We start from the raw sequence: 16,146 nt of genomic DNA on the forward strand, positions 1-16,146 counted from the left end.
ACTGTAGCACAGTGGTTAGCACTGCTGCCTTACAGTGCCAGGGACCCGGGTTCAATTCCAGCCTTGGGTAACTGCCTGTGTGGAGTTTGCACGTTTTCCCAGTGTCTGCGTGGGTTTCCTCCGGGTGCTCCGGTTTCCTCCCACAGCCCAAAGATGTGCAGGTTAGGTGGATTGGCCATGCTAAATTGACCCTCAGTACCCTCAGGGGGATTAGCAGGGCAAATACGTGGGGTTAAAGGGAAAGAGCCTGAATATCTCATTCTCTGTATATCATAAATATCCGACTCAAGAGGAGTTAAGAAAGTATCAGATCTTTCTGAATGGGCTAGAGTTCACAGAAGAAACAATTAAAGCACTATAAACGCTTTCATTACTTGGTAAGCAACTGTGTCATGTCATCCTGATAATGCTAAGGACCTTGGTTGCTGGGGATGAACACAGGTTGTATCCAAACAAAATGTTCATTTTGAGACAGGTCTTGAGATTCAGGGAGAGATTAGCGATGCGAACCTCGTCACTGACACCAGTCAAAATGTGCAGAGATCATGTATTGGGTGGATTGTTTTACTTTGGTCCTCAAGGAAGAGAGGTTGATTCAACTGCAAATGTCATGAAGACTGCTAAGGTCATCTTAATGAAATCCTCTAGCCAGAATGTCGTTGACCTTGAGGGAGCTCATTGGCTTGCCTCACACTGTGTGGGCTGGAGGAAGCATGGGTTTGAGATCCATGAACATATTTGGTGCTGCCATATACTAGCATTAGGCTCTTGACACATAATTGAGTTCCATGAATGCAGTGCCTGCAAGCACCTTATCAAACTTCTCCATGACCAGGCCTATGAAGGCAAGGTTAGGTTACGGACCGGATTTCTCTTCTGGAACTGAAACGTGATATTATACCCCTTCTATATGCAGTGGCCTATTTCACAACCGCTTGTTTTTGATATGATCCAACTTCTATAAACAACCCAATAGCAAACTCGAGATTGAGGGTTAGCTTATTTGCACACACACAAATGCGGGATGAGTGCTGTACCTTGTCATTCAAAATAGAAATAGGGGATTGAGAAAGGAAGACATACAGGGCCACGGTCAGAGAAAAAAGATTTCTTGTTTCATGCAAGTCCAGAATCAAAGTCCAATGGTGTATTTATTCAGAGGTCAGCTGGCTAAACTTTCCCAGTCGAGTTGACTTTCGCAGAAAGCTAGCCATGGAGAGATGAGTTAGTCTGGGAGGTGATGGCACAGAAGGTCTAGTTGAAATCGCGTAAGTTGGGGCCAGGCATTCAAACCTGGATAGAGGCCTTTTGCTGTGCTACTTGGTGGATGGAAAGATGGCAGACTACGTTTTGCAGTACAGCAAGACATTGGTCGGAATTTTCCCAAAACATATTAGTGTAAAGTTCAGACTGAAAACCAACATGCATCTCTTCAGATGCACAGCTGAATTTTCCCTTCAGATTTTCTGGCACTGTGCACAGAGAATCTGGGGACATGGTTTGTGCCATCATTCTGGCGGGGCAGGGCTTGATGGAGCCAACAAGGCCGGCTCCACAGAGGTCAGAGCGCCATCATTAAAGGGCATCTCAATCTGCGCTGAGCATGGACATGGAGGACCCCCCATCACACAAGCATCGGTGCATAAGGGGAACACGTGGGGAATCCCCCCCAATGGGGTTCCCCAGAGGGCACACCCTGACAGTGCTATTCGTTTTTGAAAACCAATGGTGATTCGCGCCGGCCTAATATCACAGCAGCTGGGTAGGATGATACATTGAGGGTGGAAGAAGCATCGTGAAGCTCGCTAATGATGGTAAAATACATCATAATCATGTTCACGCCCTTATGGGTGTCATCGGAAGAGGGCTGGGAAGATCGCATTTGGAAATCTCGTCAGCACAAATTCCGTTTTTGGCATCACACGATATTTAACAGACATTGTGGGATTTGTACCCGCAGCAGCAGAACATTAGACTCTGGGGGTCAGGTCTGACTTCTGAAACATCGATGGCCTTTGTACAAATGTTGGTCTTTGCAGCCCACATGGATCATTAACATATCTTCAGGGATAATGAAAAGCAAGTTTCTTCAATACTGTCAGATTGGCACCTATTATTCAAAGGTCACAGTCAGGCATGACTGCAGTCATTTTAAAAGGTTGTTTTCCAATTTCTATAATTTTAGAAATTAACCATGAGAGAAAAAAAGTATTTAATAAAAATAGCGTGAAGTATTGGACATAAGTGTGTTTCGCCAATGACTTATAAAGGCAATGAACCTTCAGCCTGTGGAGCACATTAGGATGTATTCCGGATTGGGACACCAAGTCTCAAAGCTGTAAAATCACAGACATGTTGCCAATTGCTCCACTAACACATGAATAGCACGGTGGTTGAAGAATGTGTTTAAGCTGTACATGGAGTTCAACTGATCCCAACAAGGCTCAGCAGATTCCTCATGTGTCTGCAATAGCATCATCATTCAGGATAGCAGCTATCTTATAAACTTTAGTTAAACACTGGCGGTCTTGATCTGGCAGAAAATTACACTTGAGGAAATTTTATCTGGTTAACCTGCTTGTTTACATAATGAGCATGACATGTGTTGGATACTTGGAAAGTTGTGTGTTCTGGTCTTGTTAGGTGACGGCCAAAACGTCTGGCCTGTCTGGAAGGAGAAAGCAGCAGCAAGGAGAACATTGGATACAGCAGATGCTGGAATCTCATCCAACAGCAAAACCAAGATTTGCAAAACCTTTGTTTAGACTGATGCCAGGGTACACGAGTTTGGTGCCATATCTCTGCTTCATTAAACATGATGGACAAGGATAATTGGGTTACAGCCAATGTAGGATCACAGTGTTTTCCAGTGAAGATGATATCGCCTCACCCTTGTCAAGATGTAGACTGCAATGACTGAGCCCATACTTATGCAAGAGGCTATCTTCAAAGGAGGCCATCAGACATTGATACAGATCCGCATGCCTTTCTTCCAATTGCATTCTGATATCAGCCAGGTCTAAAAAGTGGGCACAGTGGCCTTGAAGTTATAACACTCGTAGATGCTGTGCCATATTGAAGCAAGTAACATTGATGCTTTAAGTATCGAGTTGTGAGAAAAACTGGGCAGTATTTCACTATCTGCTTCAGATGCAATAAGCTCATTTTGATTGAGCAACAAGTACTGGAGGCATTCCATCATGTTCTGTATCACTGGATCCAGAGAGGGGACTAACCCTGGTTCTCTTCTCCCAGGTCAAACAGTCAACGAGGGAGGGGGGCAATGTTAGGATCAAGTATCAAAGTGTAGATGATATTCTGACGTCAATGGTCAAATAAACAGTCTCAATCTTTCCTCAGCATCTTTGCTTCAGTGCCCAATATGTGACTGCCATTGTCTACAGTGTTACAGCAGAAGCTAGGTGTAGGGTCATTATCTTTGTATATATTGTGCCACATATACTCACCAATTTCCTTTGATGACAGGGGTGAAAACATTTCAATGCACCATGTCAGAAGGTTGCATTTACATTTGGATTGACACATCAAATGGATCACAATACCAACACTGTTTAGGTGAAAACACTAACTTTAATGCAACCCCAAAATCAAACTCTACAACAAAAAATACAAAATGCCCACACTCTCATGTGAACGAGCTCCCAGCCACAAGAGGGCAATAACATATGATGCAGTTATTACTGGAAGTAATCAACTGTTACTTGCAGAACGTGAAGCAGTTTACAAAAAGTTCAATCGTGTACAAAACATGTGACGTTTTTACACAAACAAAAACATTACAATATTTCAGAGTACTTAGAATCAAACATTCCAAGATTCAATAAATTTAATTGTATAAAATTCAGCATAAAGATGTCCAAACAAGAATTTTGAAATATGTCAAGGGCTGAACATAATTGCCATGATAGGAATGTTGCTAGCATGAGATAAAGAATGAATTCAGTTTATATCCAATTTGAAGTAACGTATTTGTTTTATAATCAGAGTTTTTGCAGAAGATTTGTTTATATTGTGTACAAATCACTATAGCACTACTGAAAAATGTTCTATTTGACAACCAACTCCTTCAGCTGTCTACTTATTGAATGATGGCATGTGTAGCAAACCAACATTCAGAAAGTTTTAGTTTCCAAACTAGTAGACAGCACTATCCATCTAATCTAGAAGCAACTGTTAATCAATGTGGTAGCCCAGTCCATCACGCAAACCAGCCTCGCATCCATTGACTCTGCCTACACTTCCCGCTGCTTCGGAAAAGCAGCCGGCATAATTAAGGACCCCATGCACCCCAGACATACTCTCTTCCACCTTCTTCCGTCAGGGAAAAAAATACAAAAATCTGAGGTCACGTACCAACCGACTCAAGAACAGCTTCTTCCCTGCTGCTGTCAGACTTTTGAATGGATCCACTTCGTTGATCTTTTTCTACACCCTACCTATGACTGTAACACTACATTCTGCACGCTCTCATTTCCTTCCCTATGTATGATATGCTTTGTCTGCATAGGACGCAAGAAACAATACTTTTCACTGTATACTAATACATGTGACAATAATAAATCAAATCAAAATCAAATCAACCACTTCACAATGACCACATAATTCTCAAAAGTACTCACCATTGTCTTGAATCCAAATTTTTCAGCTCCCTTAACAGCTTTGAGTTTTTCTTCAGAAGATGGAAACTATTCCTTAAAACAGAAAGGTACAAATATCTTAGAACCAAGAGAAAAATGTAATAAGTACCAACTTATTTTCCTACAAAGACTAATACCTTATTTAGGAATTGACATTCAAAAATAACTCAGGCACTTTAAAAAAACACTTCAGCGTAAAAGGAAAGAAATTGCTTGGATTTGAAATCTATGCAACACAACTGACCAGTCAGAAAAACTGGGCAGCAATGTCTGGTCATAAACTTCAAGTAAAGGCTAATGTTTATGGGACTTAGCTAAGCTTTATCATAAATCCACAGCAGACGGGCTGAAAACAGAGTGAAACGCTGTTTCGGTGGAAGCTTTTCGGAATTGTGAAGCTTGAGAAACCATCCCCAACCTTGCATTTCTATAGTGCCTTTAATGCAGTGAAATGCCCCAAGGCACTTCGCAGGATCATTATCAAAGAAGATTTGACACCAAGCCACGTATAGAGCGGTTAGGATTGAAGGCCAAAAGCTTGGTTAAATCGGTAAGTTTTTTTAAGGTGCATCTTCAAGGAGAAGAGAGAGAGGCAGACAGGAGGTTTTATGATTGAATTTCAGAACTTAATGCAGGAGTGATTAAAATCAGGGATGCATAAGAGGCCAGAACTGGAGGTGCACAGAAAATTTGAAGACTTGGAGGACTGTAGGAGGTTGGAGAGAGAGGGAGGAACAAGGCTATTGAGGAATTTGAAAACAAGGATTAAAACGTTTACATGAAAGGCACTGGGAGGCAGTAAGTAATTGTAGGACAAGTCTAATTATCAAGCAGGACTAATTATCAAGCAGGTCTTGGCACAGAATAGAATATAGGTGACAACATCAAGGGCCTATAATTATGCAGCATTTTTAGCACAGCTTTGCATCGAAGCTTTATGGAGGATTGGAAGCTGTCCTGTAAGGCATTAGAATGACTAAGTCGGGGGGTGACAAAGGTATGGATGGGAATTTGCGTGTTCCGGTAGAAAGTGGGCTTAAATGGAGGTGGTGTGGACCAAGTTGTGGTGGTTAATGATGAAGAAAGTGCTTCCACCACTTTCTGAGGAAGAGGTCCAAAGTCTCAACCCTCAGGAAAAACAAATTCTGTTCATCTTGGTCTTAAATGGAGGATCCTTTGTTTTTAAGCAGTGAAACTCTAATTCTAGATTCTCCCAAAAGAGGAAACATCCACTCCACATCGACCCTCAGGGTCTTGTTTGCTTCAATCAAGTCGCCTCTTACTCTTCTAAACTCCAGCATTCCCAAACTTTCCTCATAAGACAACCCACCCCTTCCAGGTATTTGTCGAATAAACCTTCTCTGAACTGCTCCAATACATTTACATCCTTTCTTAAATAAGGAGAGCAATACTATACACAGCAGTCCAGATGTGGTTTCACCAATGCTCTGTATAACTGAAGCACGACCTCCCTACCTTTGCATTTAACACCTTTTGCAATAAATTATAACATTCTGTTAGCTTTCCTAATTACTTGCATTACCTGCATATTAACCTATTGCAATTCATTTACTAGGATGCACAGACCTCTCTGCATCTCAGAACTCTGCAATTTCTCACCTGTTTTTTATTTTTCTTTCCAAAATGGAAAATTTCACATTTTCCCCACATTATACTCCACTTGCCAGATCTTTGCCCACTCACTTAACCTCTCTTTATTCTCTTGTTGCCTCCTTCTTCATAACTTACTTTCCTGTCTGTCTTTGAGTCATCAGCAAATTTAGCAACCATACCTTCAGTCAGTTATATAAATTGTAAACAGTTGAGATACCAATTGTCACATCTTACCAAATCAGAAAAAGATCCATTTATGCCAATCCCATTTCCTGTTAGTTAGCCAATCTTCTATACATGCCCATATGCTACCCATCCCTACACCATGAACTTTTTGTTTCCGCATTTGAAGTGGCACTTTATCAACTGCCTTCTGGAAATCTAAGTACTGTACATCCACCAGCTCCCCTTCATCCACAACACATGACTTCTTCAAAGAATTCCAATAAATTGGTTAAACATGATTTCCCTTTCACAAAACCATGCTGACTCTGCCTGGTTACTGTGAAATTTCTAAGTGCCCTGCTATACCATCTTTAATAATAACTTCTAACACTTTCCCTATGACAGATGTTAACCCATCTCACCTGTAGTTTACTGCTTCTGTCTCCCTCACTTTTTCAATACATTTGCTATTTCCAAATCTAATAGAACCGTCCCCAAATCTAAGGAAATTTTGGAAAATTAAAATGATCAAGTTAGGCTAGGCTGGAACTATCAAGTTAAGCTATCTCATTAGCCACTTCTTTTAAACCCCTAGAATGAAGCCCATCAGAACTCGGGGTCTTGTCAGCCCACAGCTCCAAAAAATTACTCAGTATTATTTCCCTCATGATTGCAATTTTCTTGTGTCCCCAAGTTCCATTTCTTGATTTACAGCTATTTCTGGGATGCTTTCAGCATTCATGACTTGGTTTTCGAATGATGTCACCAAGGGTTTGGATAGAGGAGGGGGCCAAGGATCGAATCTCGGGAGGCACCAAGGATAATGGTTCAGAAGTGGTAGAGAAGCCATTGTGGGTGATTCTCTGGCTATGATTGGATAGCTAAGAATGCAACCAAGTGAGGCGATTCCTATCTAGCTGGAAGACAAGATAGAGACCTCGGAAATTGGGTGGTGTGGTCAACCATGCCAAATGCTGCAGATACGTCGAGAAGGATAAGGAGGGATAGTTTGCCATGGTGATAGTCACACAGGATGTCACCTGTGTCTTTGATTAGGGCATTTCAGTATTGTCATGTGGGCGGAAATCTGATTGGACAGATTCAAACGTGGAAAGGGGCAGCATGGTGGCACAGTGGTTAGCACTGCTGCCTCACAGCGCCAGGGACCCGGGTTCGATTCCCGGCTTGGGTGACTGTATGTATGGAGTTTGCACATTCTCCCTGTGTCTGCATGGGTTTCCCCCAGGTGTTCCGGTTTCCTCCCACAGTCCAAAGATGTGCGAGTTAGATGGATTGGCCATGCTAAATTGCCTCTTAGTGTCAGAGGGACTAGCTAGGGTAAATGTAAGGGGTAATGGGGATAGGTCCAATAGGGGTGGGATTGTGGTCGGTGCAGACTCAATTGTCCAAACGGTCTCTTTCTGCGTTGTAGGATTCTATGAATTGCGATAAAAACGAACACGTATTTAGTAGGTAACAATACATTTTAGGAATCGAGAGGAAAGGGATTTGGAGATGGGCGAGCAGTTGCATGGACAGAGAAGTCAAGGGTGGGTTTTCTGAGCAGAAAGGTGATGACAGCAGATTTGAAGAGGAGTGAAATAGTATCCATGGAGAAGGAACCATTGATAATATCAAGGGTTTTATAAATGCCTCGCAAAAAAGGTGCTTTTTTGGAAATACTACAGTCTAGTTTTTTTGCTAATGATGAAAAACAGACAAATTCATTAACTCAACACATCCGATTAATTTTCTGGCTGTAATTATTTAATTTTCAAACCACCTAGATAAATGCAAAACGGAGGATGAGATTTTCACCAACCTTTAACAAAAATATACAGGATATGTCTAAATATTTCACAATAGCTTTTGATCTTTCCTTAATTTTCCAATGGGAACAAGCTGATTATTTTAAGTATCGACTCTCAGTGGATCCTTAAAATTGGCTCAGGGCATAAGGAAAGAGCTAATGATACTAACTCTGGATTTTAAGCGAGTTTATGTTAAAGACAGGAAAATGTCAGCCAAATCATCCGAGTCCACGAATGTAGACATGGACATCAGCTGATAAGCATTCAGCTGCAGGGCTGCCTTTATCCGAGTCTTATGGATGTCTCAGCTGTCCCTTTATGGATTAACTCTGCCAAGCCCAGACCTCTCCACAAAGCAAGCGATAACTCAGCTGTAGTTATCTAACTCATCAGTTACAGATAACAGTCTCCAGTGACTTTCTTGATCCACAGTGACTTTCTTGATCCAGGGTTCATGGGAGTTATGCCTATTCAGAGTCCAATTCATTGGACATGGTAATATTTCGAAACACAAGATTCTCATTTAGCTAGAGAAGAAGAAATGTATAAAAACAACTTGAGAATAGATATTTCGGAATTCAACAAAAGTTTGACTCGCCACGAAACCTTTCAGCCCAAAATCTGCAAAACAATAAATTCTCTGGTCTTGCATGGTGAGATCTCTCAAGCGTACGTGTCATAATTAATACTATTCATTGTATGCTTGAAAGCCAATAAATGCCACTGGTTTCCATTACCTAGTGAAATAACTTATAAGTGTGATCATCCACTCCCAAATGGCCTTTTGTAGTTCCTTGCGGTCTTGGGCAGAGCAGGAGCCATACCAAACTGTGATACAACCAGAAAGAATGCTTTCTATGGTGCATCTGTAAAAGTTGGAGAGAGTCGTAGCTGACATGAACGTAGCCCAAATCATCAGACAAACCAACCTCCCATCCATTGGCTCTGTCTACACTTTCCGCTGCCTCGGCAAAGCAGCCAGCATAATTAAGGACCCCACGCACCCCGGACATTCCCTCTTCCACCTTCTTCCGTTGGGAAAAAGATACAAAAGTCTGAGGTCAAGTACCAACCAACACAAGGACAGCTCCTTCCCTGCTGCCATATGACTTTTGAATGGACCTACCTTGCATTAAGTTGATCCTTCTCTACACCCTAGCTATAACTGTAACACTACATTCTGCACTCTTTCATTTCCTTCTCTATGAACGATATGCTTTGTCTGTATAGCACTCAAGAAACCATACTTTTCACTGTATGCCAATACATGTGGCAATAATAAATCAAATTTTAAAAAACCGCATCTTCATTTTTTCAAACTACTCTGGTGTTTTCACTCCAAGAACCTCCTATGTCTATATCATCTACATCAAGGTGTTCAGGAAAGATAGGAAAGGAAGGTTGGCAGTATTGATTAAAGAGAACACTGCAATGGCAGAAAGAGAGATGTGGACTTCCAAAAGGTACCTGATAAAGTGCCTTGTATCAGATTTGTGGGCAAACTTATAGCTCATGGAATAAACGGGACTGTAGCAACATGGATGCAAAATTGCTGGACTGACAGGAAGCAGAGATTATTTAATAATTGTTGTTATTTGGATTGAAGGAGAAATTATAGTTGAGTTTCCCAGGGATTGCAATTAGGAGCCCTCTCTTCCTAATATGCATTAAGAACCTACATCTTTGGTATACAGGACGTAATTTCAAAGTTTGCAGACAATATTATGGGGATAGGGTGGAGGGTGGGCTTGGGTAAGATGGTCTTCGGAGAGCTGGTGTAGACCTGATGGACCAAATGGCCCCCTTCTGCACTATAGAGATTCCATGATTCTAAACGTAAGGAAATTATATTAAACTTGTATAAAATCTTGGTTTGGTCTCAACTGGAGGATTATGCCCAGTTATGGGCACCATACTTTAGGAAGGATGTGAAGACATTAGAGTGTGTACAAAAAGGTTTCATGAGAATGGTTCTCGGGATGAGGAACTACAATTACGTAGATAGATTTAGAAGCTGGGACAGTTTTCCTTGGAAAAGAGGTTGATTGGAATTTGATGGGGGTAATCAAAATCATGAGAGTCTGGACAGCATAGATAGAGAGAACGTGTTCCCATTGGGAAACGTGAACCAGAGGACACAGATTTAAGATATTTGGATAAAGAAGCTATGGAACCAAAAGAATATTTTTTTCACTCAGCGAGTGGTTCAGACGTGGAAATACTACCTGAGAAAATGTGGTGTTGGCAGGTTTAATGAGGCATTCAAGAGGGAATTGAATCATCGGAAATGGAAGAAGATGCAAGACTTCAGGGAGAAAACAGAGGTGTCTGGCACTAGGTGAATTGCTCCTTTGGAGAGCCAGTACAGACACAATGGGCCAAAAGGCCTCTCTCTGTGCTGTACCATTCTGTGTCTCAGGTTTCAGATGAAATGTTACATCGTTTTGTTTTAACTATGGCAATAACAGTTTCCCACAAATTAGCACAGGATATTTACATAAAAGTGCTCAGAAAGTCAATAAAAATAGGGGAAATGGTTGTTATTATTTTGCTTTAACACCTATGCTTATTTAGCAGGTACAGGTTGGGTATCCTTGATCCAAAATCCTCAGGACTGATTGCACTTTGGGTTCCAGGTGCCGCATATAAACTTACATTACACTAACCTAAGCCTAGGCTAGCTATAGTGGAAACTAAATAAAATGGCTAGAAAAGTAAGATGTATCACGGAGTAATAAATACATGATACCTGTAATAAGTTTCTTTTTGACATGTTCACCACATAAATTGCAAGGTGAACAGTGCAGACAAACTATACTGCCCACACTGGTGAGGTTAAAAAAAAAAGTGCAGTTTTTGGATGTGTTCAGCTTTTGGATTTGAAGATTAAAAATACTCGACCTGTGGTAAAAAATATTAGGTCGCAGTTTTCTACTTCTATGCCTGCAATTTTCCACCGGTTCCCTTTGAAGGGTCGAAAATCCTGAAGTATTGATTACAGGAACATAAAACTTCAACATTGATAGAAACATGGAAACTAGAAGCAGGAGTAGGTCATTTGGCCATTCGAGCCTGCTCCACCATTCATTATGATCATAGTAGGAAGTCTCACAACATCAGGTTAAAGTCCAACAGGTTTATTTGGAATCACGAGCTTTCAGAGCGCTGCTCCTTCATCAGGCGACTCACCTGATGAAGGAGCAGCGCACAGAAAGCTCGTGATTCCAAATAAATCTGGTGGACCTTAACCTGGTGTTGAGAGACTTCTCATCGTGCCCACCCCAGTCCAACGCCGGCATCTCCACATCATCATTATGATCATGGCTGATCATAAAAATTCAATATCCTGATGCTCCCTTCCCCCCATATCCCTTGACGCCTTTAGTCCTTTGCTGACAACTAAACTCTCAAAATCTTAACTGAAGACTTTATTACCAATATGATTCAAGTCCCTTGACGTTGTTACACTAATCTTGAATCTGCTTTAAAAATAACCTGCATGATATCAAAGATTCACAAAGAGAACTGATCCTTAACTGTGCCAAAATATTTTGTCAAGTGATGTAAAATTCCCATAAGATAGATGAAAGATAACTTTCAGGATAATATAACCACACTTTTCTTGTGCTTAAAAATCAAATAATGCACATTATACTTCAATGTACAGTATAAGTTTTCTCTGAACATTATGGCATACAGCATACTACATTTTTCTAATCAATCAACCTTGGGTTTATCCATCTGCCACGTCCTACTCAAACATTATGCATATTATGAGATTTGAATACAATAGCAACTATGTATTATATAGCAACTGAAGTTTCAGTCAAGCCTGTTAAATGCTTAGTGCTTTACAACTGCTAGTGGTTTTCCCCAAAGGGAAAGATGCAAGTCAAAATTAATGAAACACTAACGGTGCCTTTGGAACAATTTATATAAGTGACACACCACACTTGTTCCACATGTGGGAAATAAGAATTCATAACAAAATACTTGTAAAGATTGCATTTGTGTCACAATTGATTCTGTTGATGCAGCATACCTTTGACACTTAAGAAACTTAAGAACTATGAAGACATTCATGACCAGGGATGTTCAAAGAGGTTAATGCAGGAGATAGGGGTTTGCTGCATATCAATGTGGTTTTAAAAATACATTTGGAAAAATTACAGATTTCCCTTGTTATTGTTAAACGCCAACCATTTATTTTATTAAGATAGTGAATGAGGACAGTCTATTCTACATGGTGGGCATCACATCCAGGTCCAATCGGGACGGCATGTGGGCGACAAGGTAGCACAGTGGTTAGCACTGCTACTTCACAGTGCCAAGGACCCGGGTTCGATTCCCGGCTTGGGTCACTGTGTATGTGGAGTTTGCACGTTCTCCCCATGTCTGCGTGGGTTTCCTCCGGGTGCTCCGGTTTCTTCCCACTTTCTGAAAGACGTGCTGGTTAGGTGCATTGACCCAAACAGGCGCCGGACTATGGCGACTAGGGGAATTTCATGGCAATTTCATTGCAGTGTTATTGTAAGCCTTACATGTAACTAATAAATAAACTTTAACTTTAACGTGGTAACACTCAAATGTCCACATGCAACTCTACCCAGGTCACTGGACAGTAATCAGAAGCAGGAATCCTGGCTGATGTTCCTCCCTGAACAAACTGAAATACCTTTACCTTGACTTCTGCTGTTGACCCCGTATCAATTACTCACTCAGATAATGAACCATTATAACATTTGCAAACATTTCTCACACACGATTTATTTGTACCCACTGTAAAAATATCTGTAATAGTTTACAGCAATTCAAAGTATTTTATGCTACTTGCATATTGGTATAATTTAGTTGAAAATGATGTATTAATGAAATGTGTTATAAAGCTATTTCCTTTTTTACCTCTTTCTGAAATAATTAGCTTAAATTGATGGAATAGATTACTATTTTTCAGTTTTAAAGGTGTGAACTGACTTGACGTTATTACAATTCAGTCTGGAGTGAATCAGATGTTGTGCTTCAGAAAGCCAGTTGAAGGACAGAATTGGGAGCCAATCTTTCCAGTAATAAAAACAGAAAACATTGCAAATACTCAGTAGCTAGGCTGTGGAAAGAAGGAGTTATTTCAGGTTGATGACCTGAACATACTGTTTCTCTCTCTGCAGACGCTGTCTGAACAGCTGAGCATTTCCAGCATTTTATGTCTTTATTTCAAATTTCCAGGATCTACAGTATTTCAGCTTTATATCAAACTTTAAAGACTTTTTAAACATTTATTTGGAGTTAAGCATTTGCATCGCCTAATCCAAGAAACAGTTTAATCTGTGTCCATTTATAGGGTTATAAGTGAACCACCTTAATTCCCACCATCTGAATACAAGAAATATATAGTTAACATAGAATCCCTACAGTGCAGGAGGCAGCCATTCGGCCCATCGAGTCTGCACTGACAGCAATCTCACCCAGCCCTATCCCCATAACCTCCATGCATTTACCCTAGTTAGTCTCCCTGACACGAAGGGATAATTTAGCATGGCCAATCCACTTAACCTGCACATCTTTGAACTGTGGGAGGAAACCGGAGCACCCGGAGGAAACCCACGCAGACACAGGGAGAACGTGCAAACTCCACACAGATAGTGACCCAAGCTGGGAATCAAACCCGGGACCCTGGTGGTGTGAGACAGCAGTGCTAACCACTGTGCCACCGTGCTGCCCCTTGCCACGTTTGAATCTCTCCAGTCAGATTTCCGCCCATATGACAATACTGAAATGTCCTAATCAAAGTCACAGGTGACATCCTGTGTGACTGTCACCATGGTAAACTGTCCAGTTCTTTTTGTGTTCTTTCATCAGTATTGCCATATTTGTGCTGCCTGAATACAAACTCAAATATTTAGAAAAAATAGTGATCGATTCCTAAACTCGCTTTTACAACATCTGGGTAGAGATGGATACTGGCATTTGTACAGTGCTAACAGAGATTAAGAAGAATATTCAATCTAGATGCAGGAAACTAAGCAACCAGGAGTTTGAAAAGAAAAATAGCAAAAGCACAAATAGACACACTTGGTAGGTTTTGCTCCTAATCTGCCAAGTAGATTGCTGCAGTCTACACAAGAGGATCTATCCTTCAAGTGTGGTGGTACGAGTTGCTTGGAGAAAGAATTGGCAGGTAGGCCATTGTTATTCATTAGTAATCCCATTCTCTTTTGTGTCGGCACCTTACTCTGATGTAGTGCTGGCCACTTTTCATCGACCAACAGAAGCAAGTGAAAAAATGAACCTGAACATATTGTACACAAAACAGCAGATGGTCAAGTATTGGATTACAGGTGCAAACAGAGTCCCTGAAAGGATTTTAGCGTATATTTACCCTTGTAGTTGTGCCATTATTACATTTACTAACCCTTAGATACAGGGCCAGATATGTATCCTCAACTCACCTTGGACAGGACTTCACTTTTTGTGCGTGTGTGTGAAATTTGAAAGAAAAACTATGAGAAGTGCTTGAAAAATTGCCTTTTTTAAGGAAGAAAGGATAGAAAGAAAAGGTACACATCATTTCTGTACAATACGTCACTGCACGAATTGCATATTGTACTGGGTTATTGTAAACAAAGGAATGTTTGCAACATATTTTTTGTAAATATGTTAATTTATGTGTTATTTAACTCCAAGTTTTATCACTCTCAGTTAGGAATGTGTACAAAATTGGAATCGTAAAATAAATTTGACTGAAATTTCAATAATTTGAAAATTATTCATGTTCTACCCATATCCCCATTTTCTTCTTTCACTCTACAATGCCTAGATTCTACACTGTGAGATTGTTCTTGGGTGACCGCAGATACCCCTATCTTTCCCTGGTGTATCTCAAGAGGCTATGGAACTGCAGGCCGATTTTCAAATAACAGTGCCGACATACATTAGCAAGGTGATGAGGCTCATTTTTGGCACTCACTTGCATGACTTTTAAAGTTTAAAACATCACACTTAAAAATTGTGCCTAATCTGCCACTGTAGATGGCAATTGCACCAGCACGGTGCCACAGTGATTAGCACTGCTGCCACACAGCACCAGGGACCCGGGTTCGATTCCTGGCTCGGGTCACTGTCTGTGTGGAGTTTCCATATTCTCCCTGTGTTTGCGTGGGTTTCCTCCGGGTGCTCCGGTTTCCTCCCACAGTCCAGAGATGCGCGGGACAGGTTGATTGGTCATGCTAAATTGCCACTTAGTGTCAGGGAGACTAGCAGGGGAAATACGTGGGGCTAGCAGGGATAGGGGCTGGGTGGGATTGTGGTCTGTGCAGACACGATGGGCCAAACGGCCTCCTTCTGCACTGTAGGGATTCTATGATTCTACCTGCAAAAACAATCAAAAGATGCACAAGCATTAGGACAAGTTTACGGACAGCTCTAAGGAATGCACCGCATATGCGCTTAAGTGCGTAATTTGTTTGCGACAACCAGAAGCCTCACTGGAAATGGGTAGAGCAACAGGGACAGAACGAGAAGGAATGTCATTTGTAGTGAGATTAGTCAGGAGAGAATTATGGCAGGGACGAACGAATTAGCAGCAGGCTGAAAACTGAGAAAAAGCAAATATATTTAGACTGGGCTCAATGTTATAACACATACAAAGATTTTGTTTTACATGCACTGTTAAGGCAGCAATTTAAAAACGATGGACATTGCTGTTACGTAACCCACTTCCCACTGACATAAATGGCTTGGATTTACATCAAGAATTTAACGAGGAACACAGCAGTTCATTCAGCATGAACAATTTGAAAATGATATATGGTAGAATTGTCACAACCAAGGAACGTCTGCAACATTGGCATGTTATCCATTGAAACTCTCATGCAGCACACCGATAATGACAAGGAAAGTGC

The 16,146-nt window shown here is 41.1% G+C and overlaps 1 protein-coding gene across 7 annotated transcripts in view; it reads right to left on the bottom strand.

Moving 5' to 3' along the window:
- The window catches only part of ralgapa2 (Ral GTPase activating protein catalytic subunit alpha 2), a 487,945-nt gene that overhangs the window by 202,958 nt on the left and 268,841 nt on the right, over positions 1-16,146 (bottom strand). For all 7 annotated transcript variants that reach the window (XM_078230304.1, XM_078230302.1, XM_078230299.1 and 4 more), the window contains one exon: positions 4,641-4,712. In XM_078230304.1, coding sequence (XP_078086430.1) covers positions 4,641-4,712 — 72 coding nt within the window. The remainder of the gene's footprint in view (positions 1-4,640; positions 4,713-16,146) is intronic.

Source organism: Mustelus asterias, chromosome 15 (assembly GCF_964213995.1).
Source record: "Mustelus asterias chromosome 15, sMusAst1.hap1.1, whole genome shotgun sequence".
In the NCBI taxonomy this organism is placed as follows: domain Eukaryota; kingdom Metazoa; phylum Chordata; class Chondrichthyes; order Carcharhiniformes; family Triakidae; genus Mustelus; species Mustelus asterias.